Below are 21,669 nucleotides of genomic sequence, written 5' to 3'. Positions count from 1 at the left end.
TTTTCACTTCTTATTAATTCTTCTTCCATTACTTTAGATTTCAATGACCTGAGAGTACATCACCAACCTTCTTCTTTTCTTATAATTATCATTTTTGTAATTCACTTGAATTTTAAGCTTGGTATCATTTTACATGGTATTAGAGCCTGGTTTTAGAATGGATCCATCGAGGAATTTCACCTTGTTCTTCGATCTGAGTGCTCTCCACATATCGTGCGACCATTGATAATAATTTTGAGGTGTCAACTTAAGCGGAATTAAAGCCAAACCAGGACTTTCTCCTGGATGAAGAAAATAAGGGCTAATCGGATCAGAAATTGCAGAAGAGGAACTAAATCTGCCAAGATGTGCCTGGAACTGAGAGAATTGACGCATGAAAGCGGTGAAATTCTCAAAATCTGCAGCGGAATTTGATGAAGGGCTTGCATTCGGATTAGCTAAATTATCTGCCATAGTTTGATCTTCTCGCTCTGATACCATCGTTAGAATCAGCAATCTCAGCACTAGAACTCTCAACTATCTCGTCAGTGCTAAGTTGATTGGCCACTCGCTGCTTTTTGTGAGTAGGAAAGCCATTTTTCTTATAGGATGTCTCTGCTAAATGACCAATTCGATTACAGTAGCTACAAAACTTTGAAGTGTAGCCTCGACTATAAGATTTTTGATTTCCTCCTCTGCCTGAATTTCGTCCACGGCCTCTGCCTTTTCCAGAAAATGAACCACCACAAATTGAACTGCCTCCAGAAAATGAACCGCCTCCACTTGAGGTTTGCACCTCTAAAGAGTTAGTCACTATGTTGTTATTTGACGGGTCACAATTCAATTCTTGCTCTTGTTGGGTTAACATAGATAGTACTGTGTTGATTTTAGGTAATGGCTTCATTAACATGATTTGTGATTTAACATTTGAATATTGCTCATTTAATCCTTTTAAGAATTTGACAACATATTCCTCAGAAGCATAGTCTCGAACAATTCGCAATCCACATGAACATCCATTAACACAAGCAACACAACTAGGAATAGCACGTAAATTTTCTAATTCTTCCCAAATAGCTTTCAACATAGCAAAGTAAGAGGTAACAGTAAGATCACCTTGTTTGAGTGCATAAAATTCTTCTTTTAACGCACCAACTCGAAAGACATCTCCCTGTGAGTAACGACGTTTTAAATCATTCCACAAGTCTGGAGCTGAGCTAATCCACATCACGCTCTTAGCGATTTCAGGGCTGAGAGAGAGGTTGATCCAGGAGAGGAGAAAATTGTTACACCTATCCCATGCTTCAAAATTAGGATCACCTTCACCTGGTTTTGAGAAGGTCTGAACGAGAAAGAAAAACACCCTCTTATCTTAAAGATTTTCATTGTTTCCATATTTCATCACATAGAGATCCAATCAATGCGGCCCAATTACCTTCAACATGTAAGTATCCCCTTTCTCACCATTTGTCATATTCATTGTTCACTCCCAAGCACCAGGCCTTCACTTTTGCTCTCATAAATAACTCGGACCCCAAACACTATTCTGAGGCTGTTATGCATGATTGTTGGAGGAAGGCTATTGAGGCAGAACTCACTGCTCTTGAGCAAAACAAAACCTGGATCATCACTTCTCTTCCTTCTGGAAAGAATGCAGTTGGTTGTAAGTGAATTTTTCGCACAAAATTCAACCCAGATGGCACTATCGAGAGGCATAAGGCACGTCTTGTTGCCCAAGGTTTCACTCAAATTCCTGGAGTTGATTACATTGACACCTTTAGTCCCGTTGTGAAAATGAGCACTGTGCGTGTTCTTCTTACCGTTGCAGCAGCAAAGAATTGGCATCTTCATCAACTTGATGTGAATACAGCTTTTCTCCATGGAGACCTACATGAGGACGTTTATATGAAACTTTCAAAGGGGTTGCAGTGTTCCGATCCAAACTTAGTCTGCAAGTTGACAAAATCTTTGTACGGTTTGAAACAAGCTAGTCGCCAATGGAACATCAAGTTGTCTGCTGCACTTGCTGATCTGGGGTTTACTCCATCTGAAAATGATCACTCGCTTTTTACCAAATCCACAGGTACAACTTTCACAGCTATTCTTGTTTATGTTGATGATCTTGTGTTAGTTGGAGATGATTTGAGTGAAATTCAAGCTGTCAAAATATTTTTGGATGATAAGTTCAAAATTAAAGACTTTGGCCTTCTTAAGTTCTTTATTGGGATGGAGGTAGCACGAAGCAATGCTGGTATTGCACTGTATCAAAGAAAGTATGCATTGGATTTGATCACAGACTGCGGTTTGCTTGGTGCAAAACCAGCATCTACTCCTATGGAGTACACTACTTCTCTGTCTAAGGCTTCAGGCTCCCCTCTTCCTGATGCAACCATCTATCGTAGATTGGTGGGCAGACTTCTGTACCTTACTAACACAAGACCAGATCTCAGCTACTCTGTTGGATGCCTATCTCAGTTCATGGATTCACCAACTGATGCCCACTTGAAGGCTGCCTATAGGATCATCCGGTATCTAAAACAATCACCAGCAACTGGCTTATTTTTCTCTGTCAACAATTCTTTCACACTATCTGGTTACACTGATTCTGATTGGGGGCTTGTAAAGACACCCGAAAATCCATCAGTGGTTATTGTTTCTTCCTTGACCAAACTCTTATTTCTTGGAAGAGTAAGAAGCATGCTACAGTTTCAAGGTCGTCCTCAGAAGCAGAATATCGCGCCCTTGCTAATGGCACTTGTGAACTCGTTTGGTTACTCAAACTACTAAAGGAATTCAACATTCTTCCTCCTCTTCCGGTTGATATCTTCTGTGATAATAAATCTGCTATCTATATTGCTTCAAATTCTGTCTTTCATGAAAGAACCAAGCATGTTGAGGTTGATTGTCATGTGGCTCGAAACAAGTTCAAAGAAGGGGTTTCTAATCTTAGGCACGTTGTCTCCAGTGAACAACCGGCTGATCTATTCACTAAATCCCTTCCTCCAGGACCATTCTCTCATTTGCTTTCCAAGCTGGGATTACTTGATTTGCACAAACCACGTAATACCAGCTTGCGGGGGATGTAACATAATAGAGTTTGTTTTTTGTATAGCTGTCAAGTTGGTTAGTTTGTTAGACATAATTATAGCACTATTAGTTAGTAATTTATTTTTTCTTTTGCTATATATATTGTAATTGGTACTCAGTACTCCGGTGTGGTTCTTTTAATCAATTATTCTCTCTTTTCACTTCTTATCAATTCTTCTTCCATTACTTTGGATTTCAATGACCTGAGAGTACATCACCAACCTTCTTCTTTTCTTATAATTATCATTTTTATAATTCACTTGAATTTTAAGCTTGTATCATTTTACAAAATCATTCAATTAAAAACTATGATGAGGATGAAGTAATTAATTTAGATTCATTTAAACTTAAAAGTTAAATAATCTCCATAAGATTATATCATTTATCATAAAAAAAATAAACGTTAGACTATTAAAAATAAATAAATAAATTTTTTAAAATTATATCTCTTTATTTTTTATAATGAATATTTACTTTTTATTTATAATATATTTATCAACTAAGTAAATATAAAGAATTTAATAAAAATATCCTAGTAGCAACGATTTTATGGTAATTTAGAAGACAAATTGAACATGTTTAGAAAAAAAGAATTGACACTCAAAAGTGCTCACAACAAAAAGACTCTATAACAATAAAATTCATCTTTATCTAAAATTTAAACACTCTTGGCTGTTATTTTTAAGAAATCATGTGGGAAGTTTAAACTATTAGTCAATCTTATTATCTTTTTAAGAATAGTTGTGTTTATTAGTTTCAACAAAAAGAATTTGAAACAATATATATACCAAGAACAACCACATGCATAATGAAGCATTGAAAAGAAACATGAACCAAAATCAGAACATTAATAAATACTTAAAAATGAGTTGTTAAAGTGTCAATGAAAAGAACATGCATGAGAAATTAAATTGTTGAATACCCAAAAACATGGGCTGTGGTGGGAAACGACAAAGGTTGTGGATAGACAAATTCCTAAGAGAGATAGATATTCCAAATGCCAATAAACGCTTGATACACATGTACACGTGTCATTCATGTATTGGCCACTTGGATATATAAACGAACTTTGTGGGCCCATAAATCTAGGCCGGTGTCACGCGAATTGGATTAAAAAAAAAAAAAACCTTGTAACATAGCCTCTCTTCCTTTGCTCTTTACACTGTTACTTCTTCAATCTCTTTGACCCTCCCTCTGACTTTGACCTCCACACACACACACACACGCACTTTCTATGTTGTAAATGGTTAACACACGTTGTGGTTGTTGTTGGTGGTGGTAATGGTGGTGTTTCTCATGTCAACTCTCTCTACTTGCTACTATATTTATTAGTTTTTGGTGTTTTATTGGCTTATTCATATGGTAGTTGTAACCTCGGAACAAAAACCATGTTTCATTCAGCGAGTGTTCAACAAGAACATGGTCTTGTCCATGATTTTGTATCCCATATTGGTCGATTTGCCTTTGATTCCAGTTTCTTCACCTTTGGCTCTGATAATTGCGCTTTAGCTTTATCAAATTACTTGCACTTCAATGTCACAAAGCAAAGTGTGTGTTCTGCTGCTTCTCTTAGCTTGAAACTTGGAGGCAGAGGGGATTCGAATTTGAATTTCAGGAGGTTTTGTAATGATTTCAACACAGCTATTAGGTTCCACACTCAGAAATTGCCAATTGGATTTGATTCTCCCAGCCTTGATTCTGGGGATAACAATCACTGTAACAATGGTAATACTCTTGATGAGTGTGATGTTATTCAGGACGATAGAGGGACATTGAGTGGTGTTGATCCTCAGAAGCCAAAAAAGGTTTTGATTTTGATGAGTGACACTGGTGGGGGTCACAGAGCTTCTGCAGAAGCTATAAGGGCAGCTTTCCATGAAGAATTTGGGGACCAATACCAGGTTTCTTTCTGTTTGTCAGTTTTTGCACATCATCTGTTTGTTTTAATGTCTGATTTTGTTTTGTTGTTTGTTTATTATGTTCTGAGTGTGGAGCTTCATGTTGCAGGTTTTTGTTGTTGACTTGTGGACTGAGCACACCCCTTGGCCATTCAATCAACTTCCTCGGACATATAGCTTTCTGGTGAAACATGGATCATTGTGGAAAATGACCTATTATGGAACTGCTCCGCGTGTGGTGCACCAGTCAAATTTTGCTGCAACTTCAACATTTATAGCTCGGTGAGACTATGGTTGCTTTTAGATAAATATCCCTTGGTCTTGGTATTTCTTTTCTGATATATCCATTGACAACCACAAAGCAAGAAAGCATTTGTATATAAAAGAGGGGCTTGCTAAAACTAACTGTAGGAAGAAGAGATAGTATGGTAATTTTGTTCATAGTTCACGGTGTTTCTGCTTCAAAATCAGGAACAACTCCCATTTGGTTGGATTTTATGATGTAGATGTTGTTAATTATATGTTGTGTAGAATAAGTCGTCAGTATTGAACATCCTATCTTCTTTCAGTGAGGTTGCCAAGGGGCTAATGAAATATCAGCCAGATATAATAATCAGTGTTCACCCATTGATGCAACATGTTCCTCTTCGAATTTTGAGAGCAAAGGGTCTTTTAAACAAGATTATCTTTACAACGGTTGTCACAGATTTAAGTACTTGCCATCCTACTTGGTGAGTTTTCTAATTTTATCATTTGCCATAGAACCATATTAGTAATCTTGTTTTGACATGTTATGTTATTATTTCCTGAATATCCAGGTTTCATAAGCTTGTAACTCGATGCTATTGTCCGACCACAGACCTTGCGAAAAGGGCGCTCAAAGCTGGACTCCAGCAATCACAGATAAAGATTTTCGGTCTACCAGTTCGACCTTCCTTTGTTAAGCCTGTTCAATCAAAGGTTTGTCAAGTTCTTTTGTCCTTGTAGGAATCATTATTATTGATTTCGCTATTTTCATCAGGTTATATTGGTTGTAGGATGAACTTAGGAAAGCCTTAAGCATGGATGAGGATCTTCCTGCTGTACTACTAATGGGGGGAGGTGAAGGTATGGGTCCCATTGAGGCTACTGCTAAGGCACTTGGAGATATGTTGTATGATAAGAGCAGTGAGGCTCCCATTGGTCAAATACTTGTTATTTGTGGACGTAATCAGAAGCTTGCTGACAAATTGGCTTCAATTAATTGGAAGGTTCCTGTGCAGGTATTCATTCCTTGTAGATCTTGAATTAATGTGTGTGACTGTTTGTGTGCCTAGAAATCTAAAATATTCATATGTCGTTTACAAGTTACATGTTTGTGAAGTTATGTATCTAGTTTAGAATTGTTCTATTTTTATGCATTTTCAGGTAAAGGGATTTGTCAGCAAAATGGAGGAATGCATGGGAGCTTGTGATTGCATCATTACAAAGGTATGTATGTCATGTTCTGCTTGCGATTATTGATGTGTTTCGCTACCTCAACGCGACCCCAACTAATGAAATTTTTCTCCCACGTAGGCCGGCCCGGGGACAATTGCCGAGGCCATGATCCGAGGCCTCCCTATCATTTTGAATGGTTATATTGCTGGCCAGGTATATTGTTTCTGCCACCATTTTCCAACCTTCTGCTTCTATATAACTTAATGTTTCAAGCCATCTAAATTCTTTGGTTAAAAACAAATTTGACATTGACTTTGATATTGTAGGAAGCTGGGAATGTACCCTACGTAGTTGAAAATGGATTCGGCAAGTTCTCAAAATCTCCGAAGAAGATAGCTAAAATTGTAGCTGAGTGGTTCGGTCCAAAAGCAGAAGAACTAAAAACTATGTCTCAAAACGCGTTGATGTTTGCACGGCCTGATGCTGTGTTCAAGATTGTTCATGACCTTGATGAACTTGTGAGGCAAAGAAGTTCTTTGCCACACTACTCATTTACCCCTTAAGTATCAACACTCTTATCCAATCCTCATATATTTGTATCATTGTTTAGAATGCTAATTTAAAAATAAATTCATAGTTTTGAACGTCACATTGTGGGTTCATGAATATTCAATGTAAAAATATTTTAGATGGCATATTGCTACATAGATAGATACATGCCACAACAACGATAATTTATTTAGTTTCCCTGATTGTATGTGTGGTGCTATTGGTTCAAGAACACAGCTCGATGTGACGACGTCTGTCTCAGTCGCAACAGGAAAATATCGTAACTTACAAGTTGAAATGAAAAAGAGAAACAGAGAATAAAACCTCCACTTATTGCATATAAAACATCCAACAAGAATTTTTGGCATTGTGGCCAATTTTCTTTTTCTTCTAATTAGATATAACTTTCTCTGCGGTTTTGGAGTTTAGCACATGCAACCTTCTAATATTTTTTTCCCTGGTATCGAAACCAAGAACTACCCCATACTCAGATCTTTTTGAACTCTATTTTTCATTTTATAATTAACTATAATTAATTTCGAAAAACATCCAAGGCCAAGTTGTGCCAAACAAAATTTTCACACTAAATTAGTAGGGTGCGCCAGGCCCTTGCAATAGTGCAACGCATCGGCGACGCTCAAGAAGCCCAGTAGCAAGCTACTGTAATGACTCCTCCCCCTCAAAAAATAAATTTAATATCGTGTGAGCCAATGGCCCACATATCAGATATTAAACTGATATGAACAGATACTACACTTGATCTTAGCCAAAAGGCCGAGAAAGGTATGATTTGTTTAGTCCCAAAACCTTTCTTTTATATTAAACTCTGGAGGTCTCGTTGTTACTCACTGCGATGTGGGACTTCATCGTAAGTAGTTTAACAGCCTGCTCAAGTAACCTTCGATAGACTTCAAGGTTTGCTAAGAGTAAGCCTGAAAGGAACGTAAAGACTCACCGCGTTCCTTAAAGTTAACCCGCAAGCAAAACAACCGAGAGAAGATTAAATTGAGCTTTTGACATCTAAAATGGTCTCTGAGAATTGGTCAAACATATTACCTAAAATAAAACTAAAACAGTAATAGCGTTTAATATCTTTTGTCCTGATAAAAGGAATATGATGAATTTTGTAGCTTATGTTACTTTAATATCAGTAGTCAGTACTTTGAGATAATGGATTGTGGGTATCATGAGGGATTGGGGCTCATTGGAGCCTTTGTAGTAATATGGGTCACCTCTGCGGAAATAAATCAGGTCTGACTCTTCATATTCTTCCTTTTTTTTAATCTTTAAATCATGCTCAAACTTTGACTGCATTAGCTCTTTGTTTTCATTAGAGAAGTTAAAAATATCTAACAGGTGATACTATTACTCATGATAAGATTGTGATACTTTGTTGCAGAGGATTTTCATAGAGTATAAACAGCCATTTGCCATCACTTACCATGGAGTGTTTCTAATGGTAATCTCTAGTCTATTTACCCATTTCACTTCCAAAAATTGGATATGTAGGTTTACGCAAAAATCAGGGAAAAACACTCAAATAAGTCAAGGTGAAGAAATTTTTACACAAATTCGTCGAACCAGAATCTGGTTCATGAATCAACCAATGCATGTTTATATGTAGTTCGAACCAACTAAATTCGAACTCGATTTTCACATAATTCGAATCATGATGATTCGAATTATACACAAAACTCACACACACACTAATTCGAATCCACCTGATTCGAATTACACCCAAACATGCAAACCCAAGTAGTTCGAAACAGGCTGATTCGAATTACACAATGTCTAGTTCGAATTAGGCTGGTTCGAATTATAAAGGCCCAGAAGTGTATATATATAGTGTGAACGTGAATTGATCTCATTAAAGTGGGAAAATGACTAATGAGGAGAGTTTTGTAGTGTTGGTTCACCACAGAGGAACGATTAAGAGGAAAACATGATCTGGTGTGAAGTTCACCGATAAGGATCCTCTCAGTATTTTCGTGAGGCCTACGACGAGCTACGATGACCTTGGTAATTCTGTGCTACAGAAACTTGGTCTGCATGGGGTGAAGCGGGTTAAGAAGTTTTTCTATCGCATTCCAATCTCGGTGCTGAAGGAAATCGTGAAGTACGATTGTTTCACGATCGGGAGTGATGAGGACTTGCAGGCCATGTTTCATTGTCGCCTGCAGTTTCCTGAAGTTAGGTGGTGCGGTATTTTACAACCACACTTACTAACCGGCAAGTGCACCGGGTCGTACCAAGTAATACCTTACGTGAGTAAGGGTCGATCCCACGAGGATTGATGGATTAAGTAACAATAGCGTTTGATAGGATTAGTTAGACAGACAGAAAATAGTGTTGAGATGCAATATAAAAGACATTAAACAATATCAAAAATATTGAAGAAAGGCAAGTAATTAAGATGGGAATAATATATGGAGAAGATAGTTAAGGTTTCAGAGTTACCTATTTTTCCGGATTAACTTTTCTTACTAACTAATTTAATTATGTAGGATTTAATTTATGGCAAACTGTATGTGACTAGACCCTAATTCCTTAGACCTTCCTAGTCTCCCCTAAAATTTATTAACTGCCAATTCCTTGGTCAATTAATTCCAATTAGAGGGTGATAATCAATTTCTAGTTTATATGCCACAAAAACTCTAATTATCCTAGAGGAAAAAGGATTATATGTCACGTATCTTATTAAATTCAGATAATTAAAATTTAGGAGAAATAGTTTTCAAGCTGTTGTTCAGGTAAAGAGCTTTTCCAAGTTTTACAAGAACTCAAATAGAAAGAGGGTCATACTTCTGTTCCACCCAAATTCATAAAATAAAGAGCGAAAACAATTCTTAAATTATAAATTCACACATAAATTAAAATAGTACAAGCAATAAAATTAATCCATAGAAATAGACAGAGCTCCTAACCTTAACAGTGGAGGTTTAGTTGCTCATGGAAAAGAGAAAATAAGGATTCAGGTAAAATGTACAATGTTACAATCTAATGGCATCAGATCCCTTTTTATAACTAATCCTAATAAATTTAAAATCTAATATTTAAAATTAAACTTAAAATAATATCTTTTCCTAATTTAAGATTTGAATTTAAATTTGAATTAATTAACAAATCTTCAGTTGATGGGTGGGGACCACTTGTTCTGTCCATTCTGCAGCTTCTAATCTGTGTTTTCGGGGCTGAAAATTGAGTTAAAACAGCCCAGAAATCGCCCCCAGCGTTTTTTTGCATTTTCTGCACATGGCGCATGTGACGCGTCCGCGTCGTCCACGCGTTCGCGTCATTTGTGCAGATTCCAGTCCACGCGATCGCGTCAAACACGCGATCGCGTCATTGCGATTTCCTCCATTCCGCGCGGTCGCGTGAGCCATGCGTCCGCGTCGGTATTCGCTGGTCATCTCCTTGGCTTCTTCTCTTTCTCTGCAGAAACTCCATCAAATTCCGCCAAATGCTACCTAAAATAAACAGTATTGTACAAAACTCAAAATAGCATCCATAGTGGCTAAAATATAATTAATTCTTAATTAAATTCAACAATTTAGATGCAAATTCACTAGGAAAAGATAGGAAAGATGCTCACGCATCACAACACCAAACTTAAACTGTTGCTTATCCTCAAGCAACCAAAAACTAATATAAGCTTAGGATGTGAATTTGCATGAGAATGAAAGTTCGATTAAGCCCATGTCTCTTCTTATAGTGGGGTTTACAACTGCAATCCTGAATAGTTTTGGCATCTCACTTTATCCTTTGAAGTTCAGAATGATTGGCATCCATAGGAACTCAGAATTCAGATAGTGTTATTGACTCTCCTTGTTTAGTATGTTGATTCTTGAACACAGCTACTTTATGAGTCTTGGCTGTGACCTTAAGCATTTTGTTTTCCAGTATTACCACCGGATACATAAATGCCACAGACACGTAACTGGGTGAACCTTTTCAGATTGTGACTCAGCTTTGCTAGAGTCCCCAGTTAGAGGTGCCCAGAGTTCTTAAGCACACTCTTTTTGCTTTGGATCACGACTTTAACCGTTCAGTCTCAAGCTTTTCACTTGACACCTTCACGCCACAAGCACATGGTTAGGGACAGCTTGATTTAGCCGCTTAGGCCAGGATTTTATTCCTTAGGGCCCTCCTATCCATTAATGCTCAAAGTCTTGGATCCTTTTTACCCTTTGCCTTTTAGTTTAAAGGGTTATTGGCTTTTTCTGCTTGCTTTTTCTTTTTCTTTTTTTTATTAATTTTTTTCGCAAGCTTTGTGTTTTTCACTGCTTTTTCTTGCTTCAAGAATCAATTTTATGATTTTTCAGATTATCAATAACATTTTTCTTTTTCATCATTCTTTCAAGAGGCAACAATTTTAACATTCATAAACTTCACTATCAAAAAATATGCACTGTTCATGTCATGCATTCAGAATCACAGAAAATACCACCACATTTAAGTAAATGAGACTATTATTTAAGCTCAGTGAGTAATACATGAGACATCTTTTCAGAATTAAAGCAATAGAAAAACTAACTAGTCCTAGGATTCTAACTAATAAAGGATCATGCAACAAACAAAGCAAAATAACAGAAAACTGGAACATAACATAGAAAAAGAGGGAATGAATAAAAAATGAAAGGAACTCAACCACCTTAATTATCCTAGCGGTCGCTTTATTCTTCAGGTTGTGCTCCTTCGCGAAGATGATTCACCTCCCTTTTGTACTAGAAAACCTATAAGCACAACGTCAACACCAAACTTAAAGGTTTGCTTGTCGTCAAGCAAATAAGAACTGAAAATAGAAGAGACAAATATTAAAATGAAAGAAAAAATAAAAGGATAAGAAAATAAGAGAGAATTAGGATCGGGAGAGAGAGAAAGAGAAAACTGGGCGGCGCAAGCGACGCATTCGCGTCAATGACGCGATCGCGTGCGTTGCGCATTCTTCATAATGACGCGTTAGCGTCAGGCACGCGTCCGCGTGGATGGCCATGTATGCAACTGACGCGAACGCGTCAGTCACGCGTCCGCGTGACCAAATTTGTGCTTTTAGCACACTTCTTTCCCCAAGCTGGCACAACTCTCTGCCCAAACGCTCTTTTACGTCGAATTTGCAGGTCACGCGATCGCGTCGGTGACGCGACCGCGTGAATGAAGAAAATCACAAACGACGCGAACGCGTGAGGTACGCGATCGCGTGGGATCGTTTGTGCGAAAGGCTCCATTCTGGCGCCACTCCCGCGCAACTCTCTGTAACTTTTTATTTTTTCTCGCACCCCTAGATGACGCGTTCGCGTCAGCGACGTTGGCGCGTCGGGTGCTTTTTTTTTTTTGAAATATAGCTTGAGGTGTTCGGTTCCTGGAAGAACATAGCTGCATGATCAGAAAATTAGTAAGAACTCAATAAAAATAAAATAGCTAAGAAAAACTACTACGAAAAATAGCGAAGGATACGAAATTATTGGGTTGCCTCCCGACAAGCGCTTCTTTATCGTCACTAGCTTGACGGTCAGCTCCTCTAAGGAGGAGGATCATAGGGGCTCAGCTCTTCACCCCTTACTTTGAACTTCTTTCCTGTGTCTCCATAACGTAGCTCAATATGCTCTAGAGAGAGGATTTTGATTACTGTATAAACCCATGCTGGATTGCTGGTCAACACCACCTTCATTCCTGGGGAGAAACCTTCAGTGGGGATCTTTTTGTTTCTCCATCCTCTGGGTATTTTTTTCTTTTTGGGGACCTCCTCCTTGGTGGATGATGCAGTTTCAACACCAAACTTAGGTTTGATGTCAGGCGAAATTTTTTCGGTTGTCACCACAGGAGGTTTGAGTTGCAAATTCTGCTGTGCATCATCAGGGGTTTTTTGAAGGTTTGGATCAATAAGCTCAGCCTGCATGCACCTCTCTTCTTCACCTGTTGAATGTACATCTTTGAAGACATGAAAGATCAGTTGCTCATTATGCACTCTAAGCACTAATTCACCCACTTCTACATCAATCAGAGCTCTTCCAGTGGCTAGAAATGGTCTTCCTAGAATTATAGAGGCATTCTCATCCTCCCCTGTGTCAAGAATCACAAAGTCTGCTGGGAGGAAGAACTTACCCACTTTAACCAAGATGTTTTCCACTAATCCGTATGCAGGCTTCATAGATTTGTCTGCCATCTGTAATGCTATCTTTGTGGGTTGTGCCTCTTGGATTTGCAGCTTCTTCATCACAGATAAGGGCATTAGATTTATGCTTGCCCCTAGATCACATAGGGCTTTCTCAAAGGTTGTGCTCCCAATGGTGCATGGAATTTGAAAGCTCCCTGGATCTGGCATCTTCCTTGGCAAGTTATTCTGAATGACAGCACTACATTCCTTAGTCAGGACTACTGTCTCATCTCCCTTTAAACGCTTTTTCTTTGACAACAGCTCCTTCATGAACTTGACATAGATAGGCATTTGCTCCAAAACCTCAGCAAAAGGAATATTGATTTGTAACTTTCTGAAGATTTCCAAGAACTTTGAAAACTGCTTGTCCTTGGTCTCCTTTTGAAGTCTCTGAGGATACGACATCTTAGGCTTGTACTCAGGAGCCTTTGGCAGTGTAGGATAAGTGTCAAGAGAGTTTGGGAATGGGTTGTCTGCACGCTTTGGAGAGGCGTGCTCTACTTCTTCCTTCTTCTCATCTGGAGCTTCCTTTTCAACTAGCTCTTCATTGGCCTTGGTCTCAGAGCCAGCTACTTTACCACTTCTCAATTGAATAGCCTTGCAATCTTCTCCTGAGTTCACCACTGTATCCTCTTGAAATGTACTTGCAGACTTCTCAAGTATTTGCTTGCTCAGTTGGCCCACTAGCACCTCTAAGTTTCTAATAGAGGCTCTGGTTTCCTGTATAACTTGTGCTTCCGTACTTGCCACTTGTTCACTTATTACGGTGATAGCCTTGCATTCCTCTTTTGGATTTGGAATTGTATTACCAGGAAGGCTATTAGTGGTCCTCTGATCAAGTTCATTAACCTTTGTGGCTAATTGACCCATTTGAATCTCCAGGTTCTTGATGGATGCTCTGGTTTCCTGTCTAAAACCTATCAATATTGCTTCCAAATCATTGCTCTGCTGGAGACTGCCCTGAGAACTATTGTTGAAGTTCTGAGATCTCTGAGGTTGGTCCCTCCATCCAAAGTTTGGGTGATTTCTCCATCCCTGGTTGTATGTCTTAGAATATGGATCATTGTTGGGATTCCTAGGGCCACTCCCCATGTAATTCACCTGTTCATAAGAGGGTTGAGCATAATCATAATTATCATTTTGCATAAAGTTACCTGTCATGTCATATGAGGTATCTTGGGGTGGATTTTGAGTGTTGATAGCTGAGACTTGCATGCCACCCATCTGTTGAGTAAGTAGATTTATCTGCTGAGACATAAGCTTGTTCTGAGCAAGAAGAGCATTAACAGCTTCTACTTCCAACACACCTCTCTTTTGAGAGGTCTCAGAGTTCACAGGATTCTTGTTAGATGAGTAGAGATATTGGTTGCTTGCAACTAATTCAATCAGCTCAATAGTCTCCTCTGGTGTCTTCTTCTTGTGCAATGAACTGCCTGCAGAAGTATCTAAGCTCATCTTGGACATCTCACCCAAGCCTTCATAAAAGATATCCAGTTGGGTCCATTTGGAGAACATGTCTGGAGGGCATTGCCTAGTCAGTAGCTTGTATCTCTCCCAAGCTTCATAAAGAGTTTCACCCTCCTTCTGTCTGAAAGTCTGAACCTCCAACCTAAGCTTAGTCAGCTTCTTTGGTGGGAAAAATTTGGTGAGAAATTCAGTAACGACCTTTTTCCAAGTATTCAGACTCTCCTTTGGCTGGGAATCTAGCCATAGCTTTGCTTTATCCCTCAAAGCAAACGGGAAAAGCATGAGTCTGTACACCTTTGGATTTACCTCATTGTCTTCACAGTATCACATATCTGCAGAAAATCAGATATGAACTGATTTGGATCTTCATGAGGAAGTCCATGATACTGGCAATTCTGTTGCACCAAGGTGACCAATTGTGGCTTCAACTCAAAGTTGTTTGCATTTATAGGAGGTACCACAATACTTTTTCCAGAAAGATCCGCAGTAGGGGCAGAATAAGAGCCAAGCACTCTCCTCTGTTGATCATCCCCATTCGGATTTACCACATTGGCATTAGCATTATTATTTGCCATAGTGGATTCTGCAGCCTTGCAAAGTCTTGCTTGTTGTAAACGTCGCCTGAAAGTTCTTTCAGGTTCAGGATCAAAGTCTAAAAGATGTTCTTTGTCTCTATTCCTGCGCATACACAAGCAGAAAACAACAAAAAATGGGACTCTCTACGTCAGAGTGTAGAGAAGTCCCTGTGAGGTAACCTGTGTAAAATAATAAAATAAAAATACTAAATAAATAAATAAATAAAATTCAAAAATTTAAAAGGAAAAATAAACAAGAAAATTTAAAATAAAATTAACTAGATAACACCAAACTTAAATTCAGAAATTAAAAAAATATTTGTAAATAAATTTTTTTATATATATATATAATTTTTTTTATTATTATTTTTTTTTAAATAATAAAAGAAAAAAAAGAAAGGAAAACGTAACAGGGGAGGGGGGAACGAAAGAAAAAAAAAAGGAAAGTGTAACGTAAAAGAAAAAAAAATATAAACGTAAAAAAAAATTTTTTTTTTCGAAAATTTAAAAGAAAAATTTAATTAAAATAAAAATTAAAATGCCTAATCTAAGCAATCAAACAACTAATAGTTGTTAATCGCAATCAATCTCCGGCAACGGCGCCAAAAACTTGGTGTGGTATTTTATAACCACACTTACTAACCGACAAGTGCACCGGGTCGTACCAAGTAATACCTTACGTGAGTAAGGGTCGATCCCACGAGAATTGATGGATTAAGCAACAATAGCATTTGATATGATTAGTTAGATAGATAGAAAATAGTGTTGAGATGCAATATAAAAGACATTAAACAATATCAAAAATATTGAAGAAAGGCAAGTAATTAAGATGGGAATAATATATGGAGAAGATAGTTAAGGTTTCAGAGTTATCTATTTTCCGGATTAACTTTTCTTACTAACTAATTTAATTATGTAGGATTTAATTTATGGCAAACTGTATGTGACTAGACCCTAATTCCTTAGACCTTTCTAGTCTCCCCTAAAATTTATTAACTGCCAATTCCTTGGTCAATTAATTCCAATTAGAGGGTGATAATCAATTTCTAGTTTATATGCCACAAAAACTCTAATTATCCAAGAGGAAAAAGGATTATATGTCACGTATCTTATTAAATTTAGATAATTAAAATTTAGGAGAAATAGTTTTCAAACTGTTGTTCAGGTAAAGAGCTTTTCCAAGTTTTACAAGAACTCAAATAGAAAGAGGGTCATACTTCTGTTCCACCCAAATTCATAAAATAAAGAGCGAAAACAATTCTTAAATTATAAATCCACACATAAATTAAAATAGTACAAGCAATAAAATTAATCCATAGAAATAGACAGAGCTCCTAACCTTAACAGTGGAGGTTTAGTTGCTCATGGAAAAGAGAAAATAAGGATTCAGGTAAAATGTACAGTGTTACAATCTAATGGCATCAGATCCCTTTTTATAACTAATCCTAAAAAATTTAAAATCTAATATTTAAAATTAAACTTAAAATAATATCTTTTCCTAATTTAAGATTTGAATTTAAATTTGAATTAATTAACAGATCTTCAGTTGATGGGTGGGGACCACTTGTTCTGTCCATTCTGCAGCTTCTAATCTATGTTTTCGGGGCTGAAAATTGAGTTAAAACAGCCCAGAAATTGCCCCCAGCGTTTTTTTGCATTTTCTGCACATGGTGCATGTGACGCGTCCGCGTCGTCCACGCGTTCGCGTCATTTGTGCAGATTCCAGTCCACGCGATCGCGTCAGACACGCGATCGCGTCATTGCGATTTCCTCCATTCCGCGCGGTCACGTGAGCCATGCGTCCGCGTCGGTATTCGCTGGTCATCTCCTTGGCTTCTTCTCTTTCTCTGCAGAAACTCCATCAAATTCTGCCAAATGCTACCTAAAATAAACAGTATTGTACAAAACTCAAAATAGCATCCATAGTGGCTAAAATATAATTAATTCTTAATTAAATTCAACAATTTAGATGCAAATTCACTAGGAAAAGATAGGAAAGATGCTCACGCATCATTAGGACACCTGAACTGTTGGCGAAGTTGGTTGATGTGGTATCCAGCTCTGGGGGTTCGAACCGGAATACTCCCACTGTAGGCACGTTAGCCAGTTCTAGCTCCAGACCTGCTGGTGCATCTTTCTCCGTTCCTGTGTATGAACCTCCGGTCCAGCCTGTCGCGTACCATTCGTTCGCTATTGATCTCAACTATAGTGGAGGCGGGGAGGTTGGAGTAGGGGATTTTGTGCCGACCTCTTTACAGTGTGCTGCACCGGTTGGTCTTGGAGATGCATTGTTGAATGATCTAGACGATGATGATGTGGAGCCGGATATCATTGTTGATGACAACGGCGATGATATTGGAGCGAGTGAGCCTGCTGGGGCGGGACGTGGTTCTAGCTCTGGCACACAGCAGTACCCTCCGCACTTTTCCTCTTTGGACTTGGATTCCATGAGGCAGGAAAGGGGTTCCTGGGAGCCTGCTAGATTTGGTGCTAGAGATGCCGAAGGGTCTGCAGGTCTTACAGAGTTTCAGGTTGGTCAGCAATTTCAGGATAAAAATGAGGCCGTGTTAAGTGTGAAGACATACAGCATCCGACGCGGGGTACAGTACAAGGTGGTGGAGTCTGACTATCATCGGTATGTTGGGAAGTGTTCTGAGTTTGGGAATGGGTGCACATGGTTGATTCGTCTTAGTCTCCGGTAGCGCAAGGGCATTTGGGAGGTCAAACGGTACAATGGACCACATACGTGTCTGGCGACCTCCGTCTCCAAAACCACTAACATAAACTACTTTCGAAACCACTAACAAAACCACTAACAAAACCACTAACATAAACCACTAAGTAAACCACAAACAAAACCACTAAAATGAACCACATGCAAAATCACTAACATAACCAAAATGCAAAATCACTAACATAAACCACATGCAAAACCACTAACAAAACCACATCGAATACCACTAACATAAACCACCAACAAAACCGCAAACAAAACCACTAAAATAAACCACTAACAATACCGCTAACATAAACCACTAACATAAACTACCAACAAAACCACAAGCAAAACCACTCACATAAACCACATGCAAAACCACTAAAATATACCGCATAGAAAAATTTTTCTAAATACTAACCTCGTCGTTGATGACCCCGGCTATATGAGCAACTCCATCCAAACGATATAGTCTTTCCGGATCGTCCCCCATCGGCTTAGTATCCTGCTCGAGCCTTTGTCAGAGCGAATCTGGGTCGTTTTCTCTGGAATTCGGTGGGGTTTAAGAATGGAAAAGTGATTCGAATGAGGTGGGTTCGAACTCCTTTTATAGCTGAATCCAGTGTAATTCGAATCAACCCCATTCGAATTACTACTAGAGGCAAAAAGTGAGTAATTCGAATCAACCAGATTCGAACTACTTCGGGTTTCGTGCAAAAGTGTAATTCGAATCTACCTGATTCGAATTATTCAAAGTGTAATTCGAATTAGGTAGATTCGAATTAGTGAGTGTGTGCGTGTGTGTGTAATTCGAATCAAGGTGATTCGAATTACATGTATTTCAAGTTCGAATTGACCTAGTTCGAACTACATAAAAATGTGGTTTGGTTGATTCATGAACCAGTTTTCGATTTGGCTGATTTGTGTAATATTCTGCTCCCATTGGCTTAGTTATGTGATTTGCCCCAAAAATCATATAAAAAATTTACAAAGATTATACTTTCATCAGCTTTTTCAAATGCCTTGAACCTGATCTTAGAACTCCTTTAGTTACTTACACTGAAGAACTAAGTGCAAGAGAAAAAGCACACGTCATGAACTGATTTAGTCACACAAATTAATGAACTTAATTTATGAAAAATTACCAAATGTGACTTATATCTCGCTTTAAATCTTTTAAGTTCCACCTCAGGCCTCTTTCCCCTTTTCTTCAGAAAAGAGCTCTTCCAGCATTTCATGCTTACCCTCACCAAGCATAATAATCACGAAATAGTATTTTGGGAAGATAATAATCATGAAACACAAATTAAGGGTGTATATAGGTTGGGTGAAATCGGATTTGTTTTAATCTAGATTCAGCCTTAAATATACATTGAGTCTATTTTTTAGATCCTAATCTAGTCTTAAACCCAATGAAACCTAAATATTTTCGGACCATAATTATACCGAGTCCAAATTAAGTGAAAACTAGACCTTTAAAACTTTAACAATAATTTATAAAAAAATTATTTATAAAAAAACTTATTTATAATGCACTTACTTGTAAAAAAGAAATTTGTTATCATGAAGTTGATATCGATATTTGAACTTGAATTTGTCCATAAATTCTAATTTGATGCTTCTTTGATCTATTTTCTAATTCAACAAGTGTGATTAAAAATAAAACAATAAGTTTATAATTAATATAATATAATATTAGAATTAATTTAAAACATATATACCTTTTCTTAGTTCCCTTAGGGTGCACATGGGTCGGGTGAAGTCGGGTTCACCTTAATCCGGACCCGACCCTAAATAATGACCGGATCTATTTTTGAGACCCTTATCCGGTACTAAATCCGGTGAAATCACACCAAATTAACTTTTAAAATGTTAAAGTCTATGCCAAATCTTCGGACCGGATCGGGCCATGTACACCCGTAACATAAATTGTCTAAATAATCATGAAGAACTCTTATAAACTTCTCATTGTTTTTTATTTTTTTTATGTGAGGCTAATTTCACATTTTTCAAACTTGCAATATTAACAGTAATCATATGGTATTGAGATGAGAGTAGAGATGACAATATAAAAAAGTAGAGACGGCTTCTTATTTCTCATTCCACATCTTGAAATTTCTTTTCATCTCCCTTGTCATTTCCCATAACAGGAAAATATTCTTTCCCATCTCCATTTTTTACAAAGAAATATAGTCTTTCATAATTTTATGAGAATAATTTCTTTCTATAAAAACTATATTAATTATAGGATAAATCACATATTTAAATAAAATAGAGTTTAAAATGAGGGCAAATGACTTGGTTAAACTAAGTACATTTGAAAATGTCCTGAATGTCCCAAACGAAAATTTGCAACGTCAAAGTCCCAATGTTAATTTCTATATAAATCGAATTGAGTGAATTCAATTTAGCCAAACACGAAGTAAATCGAATTTAAATTATTCGAATTAAGTGAGAGAAGAATTTAAATGCAAATCGAATCAACTCAATTCGAATTACGTTCGTGGTAGGAAAACGAATAAATCAAAATTACTGAATTCGATTTCAGAAACCATATAAATCGAATTAACTTAATTCGATTTAGCCAACGGAATCAAAACCAATGTAAATTGAAACCACTTGTTTTGATTTAAGGATTTTGTAAATCGAACTGACTTGTTCGATTTACATACAATTGAAACGAGTATAATTCGAATCAAATTAATTCGATTTACATGCTTCTTCGCTATTTAAACAAATCGAAGTCACTTGATTCGAACCCAAAAACTCATACCCCACTCCCAACCCCACCACCCAGTTTCGAGATTCTCTGAAAGCAACCCGGTTTGGACCGACTCTGCATGCGTGGAGGACGACCTGAATCGTCTGTATCGACTTGATGGAGTCGCACATATTGCTGGAGTTGTCCACCTCGAGGTTAGCGTTTTTTTAATATTTAATTTTTTTAAAAATAAATTAGTCATTAGTTAGATTTGTTAGTGTGGGATTTTTAAAATAAATCCAGAAACAGATATTTGAATTTAGTTCATGTCAGTCTTAGTGAGCCATTAACTATAGAATATGGTTAGGTGTAAAGTAATGAACAGGGTTAACTGCTGTTTTTTATGTTTGTTGATAAAAAGAACATGTTTTTATCTCATATTAGTAACTGTTTTGTTAATACAAAAAATTGGATCGTGAGTAATGTAGTGGTTAACGTTTCTATCTATAAAGGATTGGTTGGGATTCATTGAGAGGTTTTTTTGTGACGAATGTGAGAAGTTATGTTCTATTGTTATGTAGCCCCATCGATGCATCAGCAGCATGAGACGGCAGTACGGTATGAGGTTGGATGATAGGATCGTTCCTTACTTGCAGATGGCTGGTCTGTACCATTTTGCAAGATTGAATGAGAGTTGGTTTCGGTTGGACGAGCCGTTGGTCAGCGCCTTCGTAGAGAGATGGCGCCCTGAGACGCATATGTTCCACATGCCGTTTGGGGAGTGCACCATAACCCTACAGGATGTAGCGTACCATCTTGGTCTCCCAATCGACGGTCAGTGTGTTTGCGGCTGCCTGACAGACTTTCCACGATTTATAGAGAGCGGGCGACCACCATGGGTGTGGTTTGAGGAGCTGCTTGGGGTGTTGCCTCCTGCAAATTACATCGACAAGTTCACAGTGAAGTGCACATGGTTTGAGATGTTTAGTGATCTTCCATAGGGGGCAGATGATGAGACGGTTAAGAGATACGCCTGTGCGTACATCATGATGCTCCTATCGACACAGCTGTTTGGAAATAAGTCAGGTACCCAGCCGCCTCCACAGCTATATGAGAGTAATTAT

At 37.8% G+C, this 21,669-nt stretch overlaps 3 protein-coding genes and 2 non-coding genes across 5 annotated transcripts; 2 read left to right on the top strand and 3 right to left on the bottom strand.

The window, feature by feature from the left end:
* Window positions 1-442: 442 nt before the first annotated feature.
* On the bottom strand, window positions 443-1,459 carry LOC148581584 (uncharacterized). Its single transcript, XM_088492661.1, has 2 exons — window positions 1,415-1,459; window positions 443-1,321 (listed from the first exon to the last, which is right to left on the bottom strand). Exons 1-2 carry the CDS (start codon window positions 1,457-1,459, stop codon window positions 443-445), a joined length of 924 nt encoding a protein of 307 aa, XP_088348787.1.
* Window positions 1,460-4,153: 2,694 nt separating this feature from the next.
* LOC107623603 (putative monogalactosyldiacylglycerol synthase, chloroplastic) lies at window positions 4,154-7,032 on the top strand. Its single transcript, XM_016325934.3, has 8 exons — window positions 4,154-4,967; window positions 5,074-5,246; window positions 5,534-5,695; window positions 5,783-5,924; window positions 6,002-6,226; window positions 6,372-6,434; window positions 6,522-6,596; window positions 6,710-7,032. The coding sequence occupies exons 1-8, from the start codon at window positions 4,455-4,457 to the stop codon at window positions 6,944-6,946; spliced, it is 1,590 nt and encodes a 529-aa protein (XP_016181420.1). The 5' UTR covers window positions 4,154-4,454; the 3' UTR covers window positions 6,947-7,032.
* A 491-nt stretch (window positions 7,033-7,523) lies between these two features.
* LOC148581583 (U2 spliceosomal RNA) lies at window positions 7,524-7,719 on the bottom strand. The gene has a single exon (XR_015896293.1). It is a non-coding gene; the product is annotated as a U2 spliceosomal RNA (small nuclear RNA).
* Window positions 7,720-12,450: 4,731 nt separating this feature from the next.
* Window positions 12,451-13,956, bottom strand: LOC148581582 (uncharacterized). The gene has a single exon (XM_088501467.1). It carries the CDS (start codon window positions 13,954-13,956, stop codon window positions 12,451-12,453), a length of 1,506 nt encoding a protein of 501 aa, XP_088357593.1.
* A 640-nt stretch (window positions 13,957-14,596) lies between these two features.
* On the top strand, window positions 14,597-14,702 carry LOC148581581 (small nucleolar RNA R71). Its single transcript, XR_015899184.1, has one exon. It is a non-coding gene; the product is annotated as a small nucleolar RNA R71 (small nucleolar RNA).
* The last annotated feature ends 6,967 nt before the right edge of the window (window positions 14,703-21,669 follow it).

Source organism: Arachis ipaensis, chromosome B10 (assembly GCF_059453495.1).
Source record: "Arachis ipaensis isolate K30076 ecotype BB chromosome B10, ASM5945349v1, whole genome shotgun sequence".
In the NCBI taxonomy this organism is placed as follows: domain Eukaryota; kingdom Viridiplantae; phylum Streptophyta; class Magnoliopsida; order Fabales; family Fabaceae; genus Arachis; species Arachis ipaensis.
The sequence above is the reverse complement of the archived record's forward strand: the minus strand, read 5'-3'. Positions and strand labels throughout refer to the sequence as shown.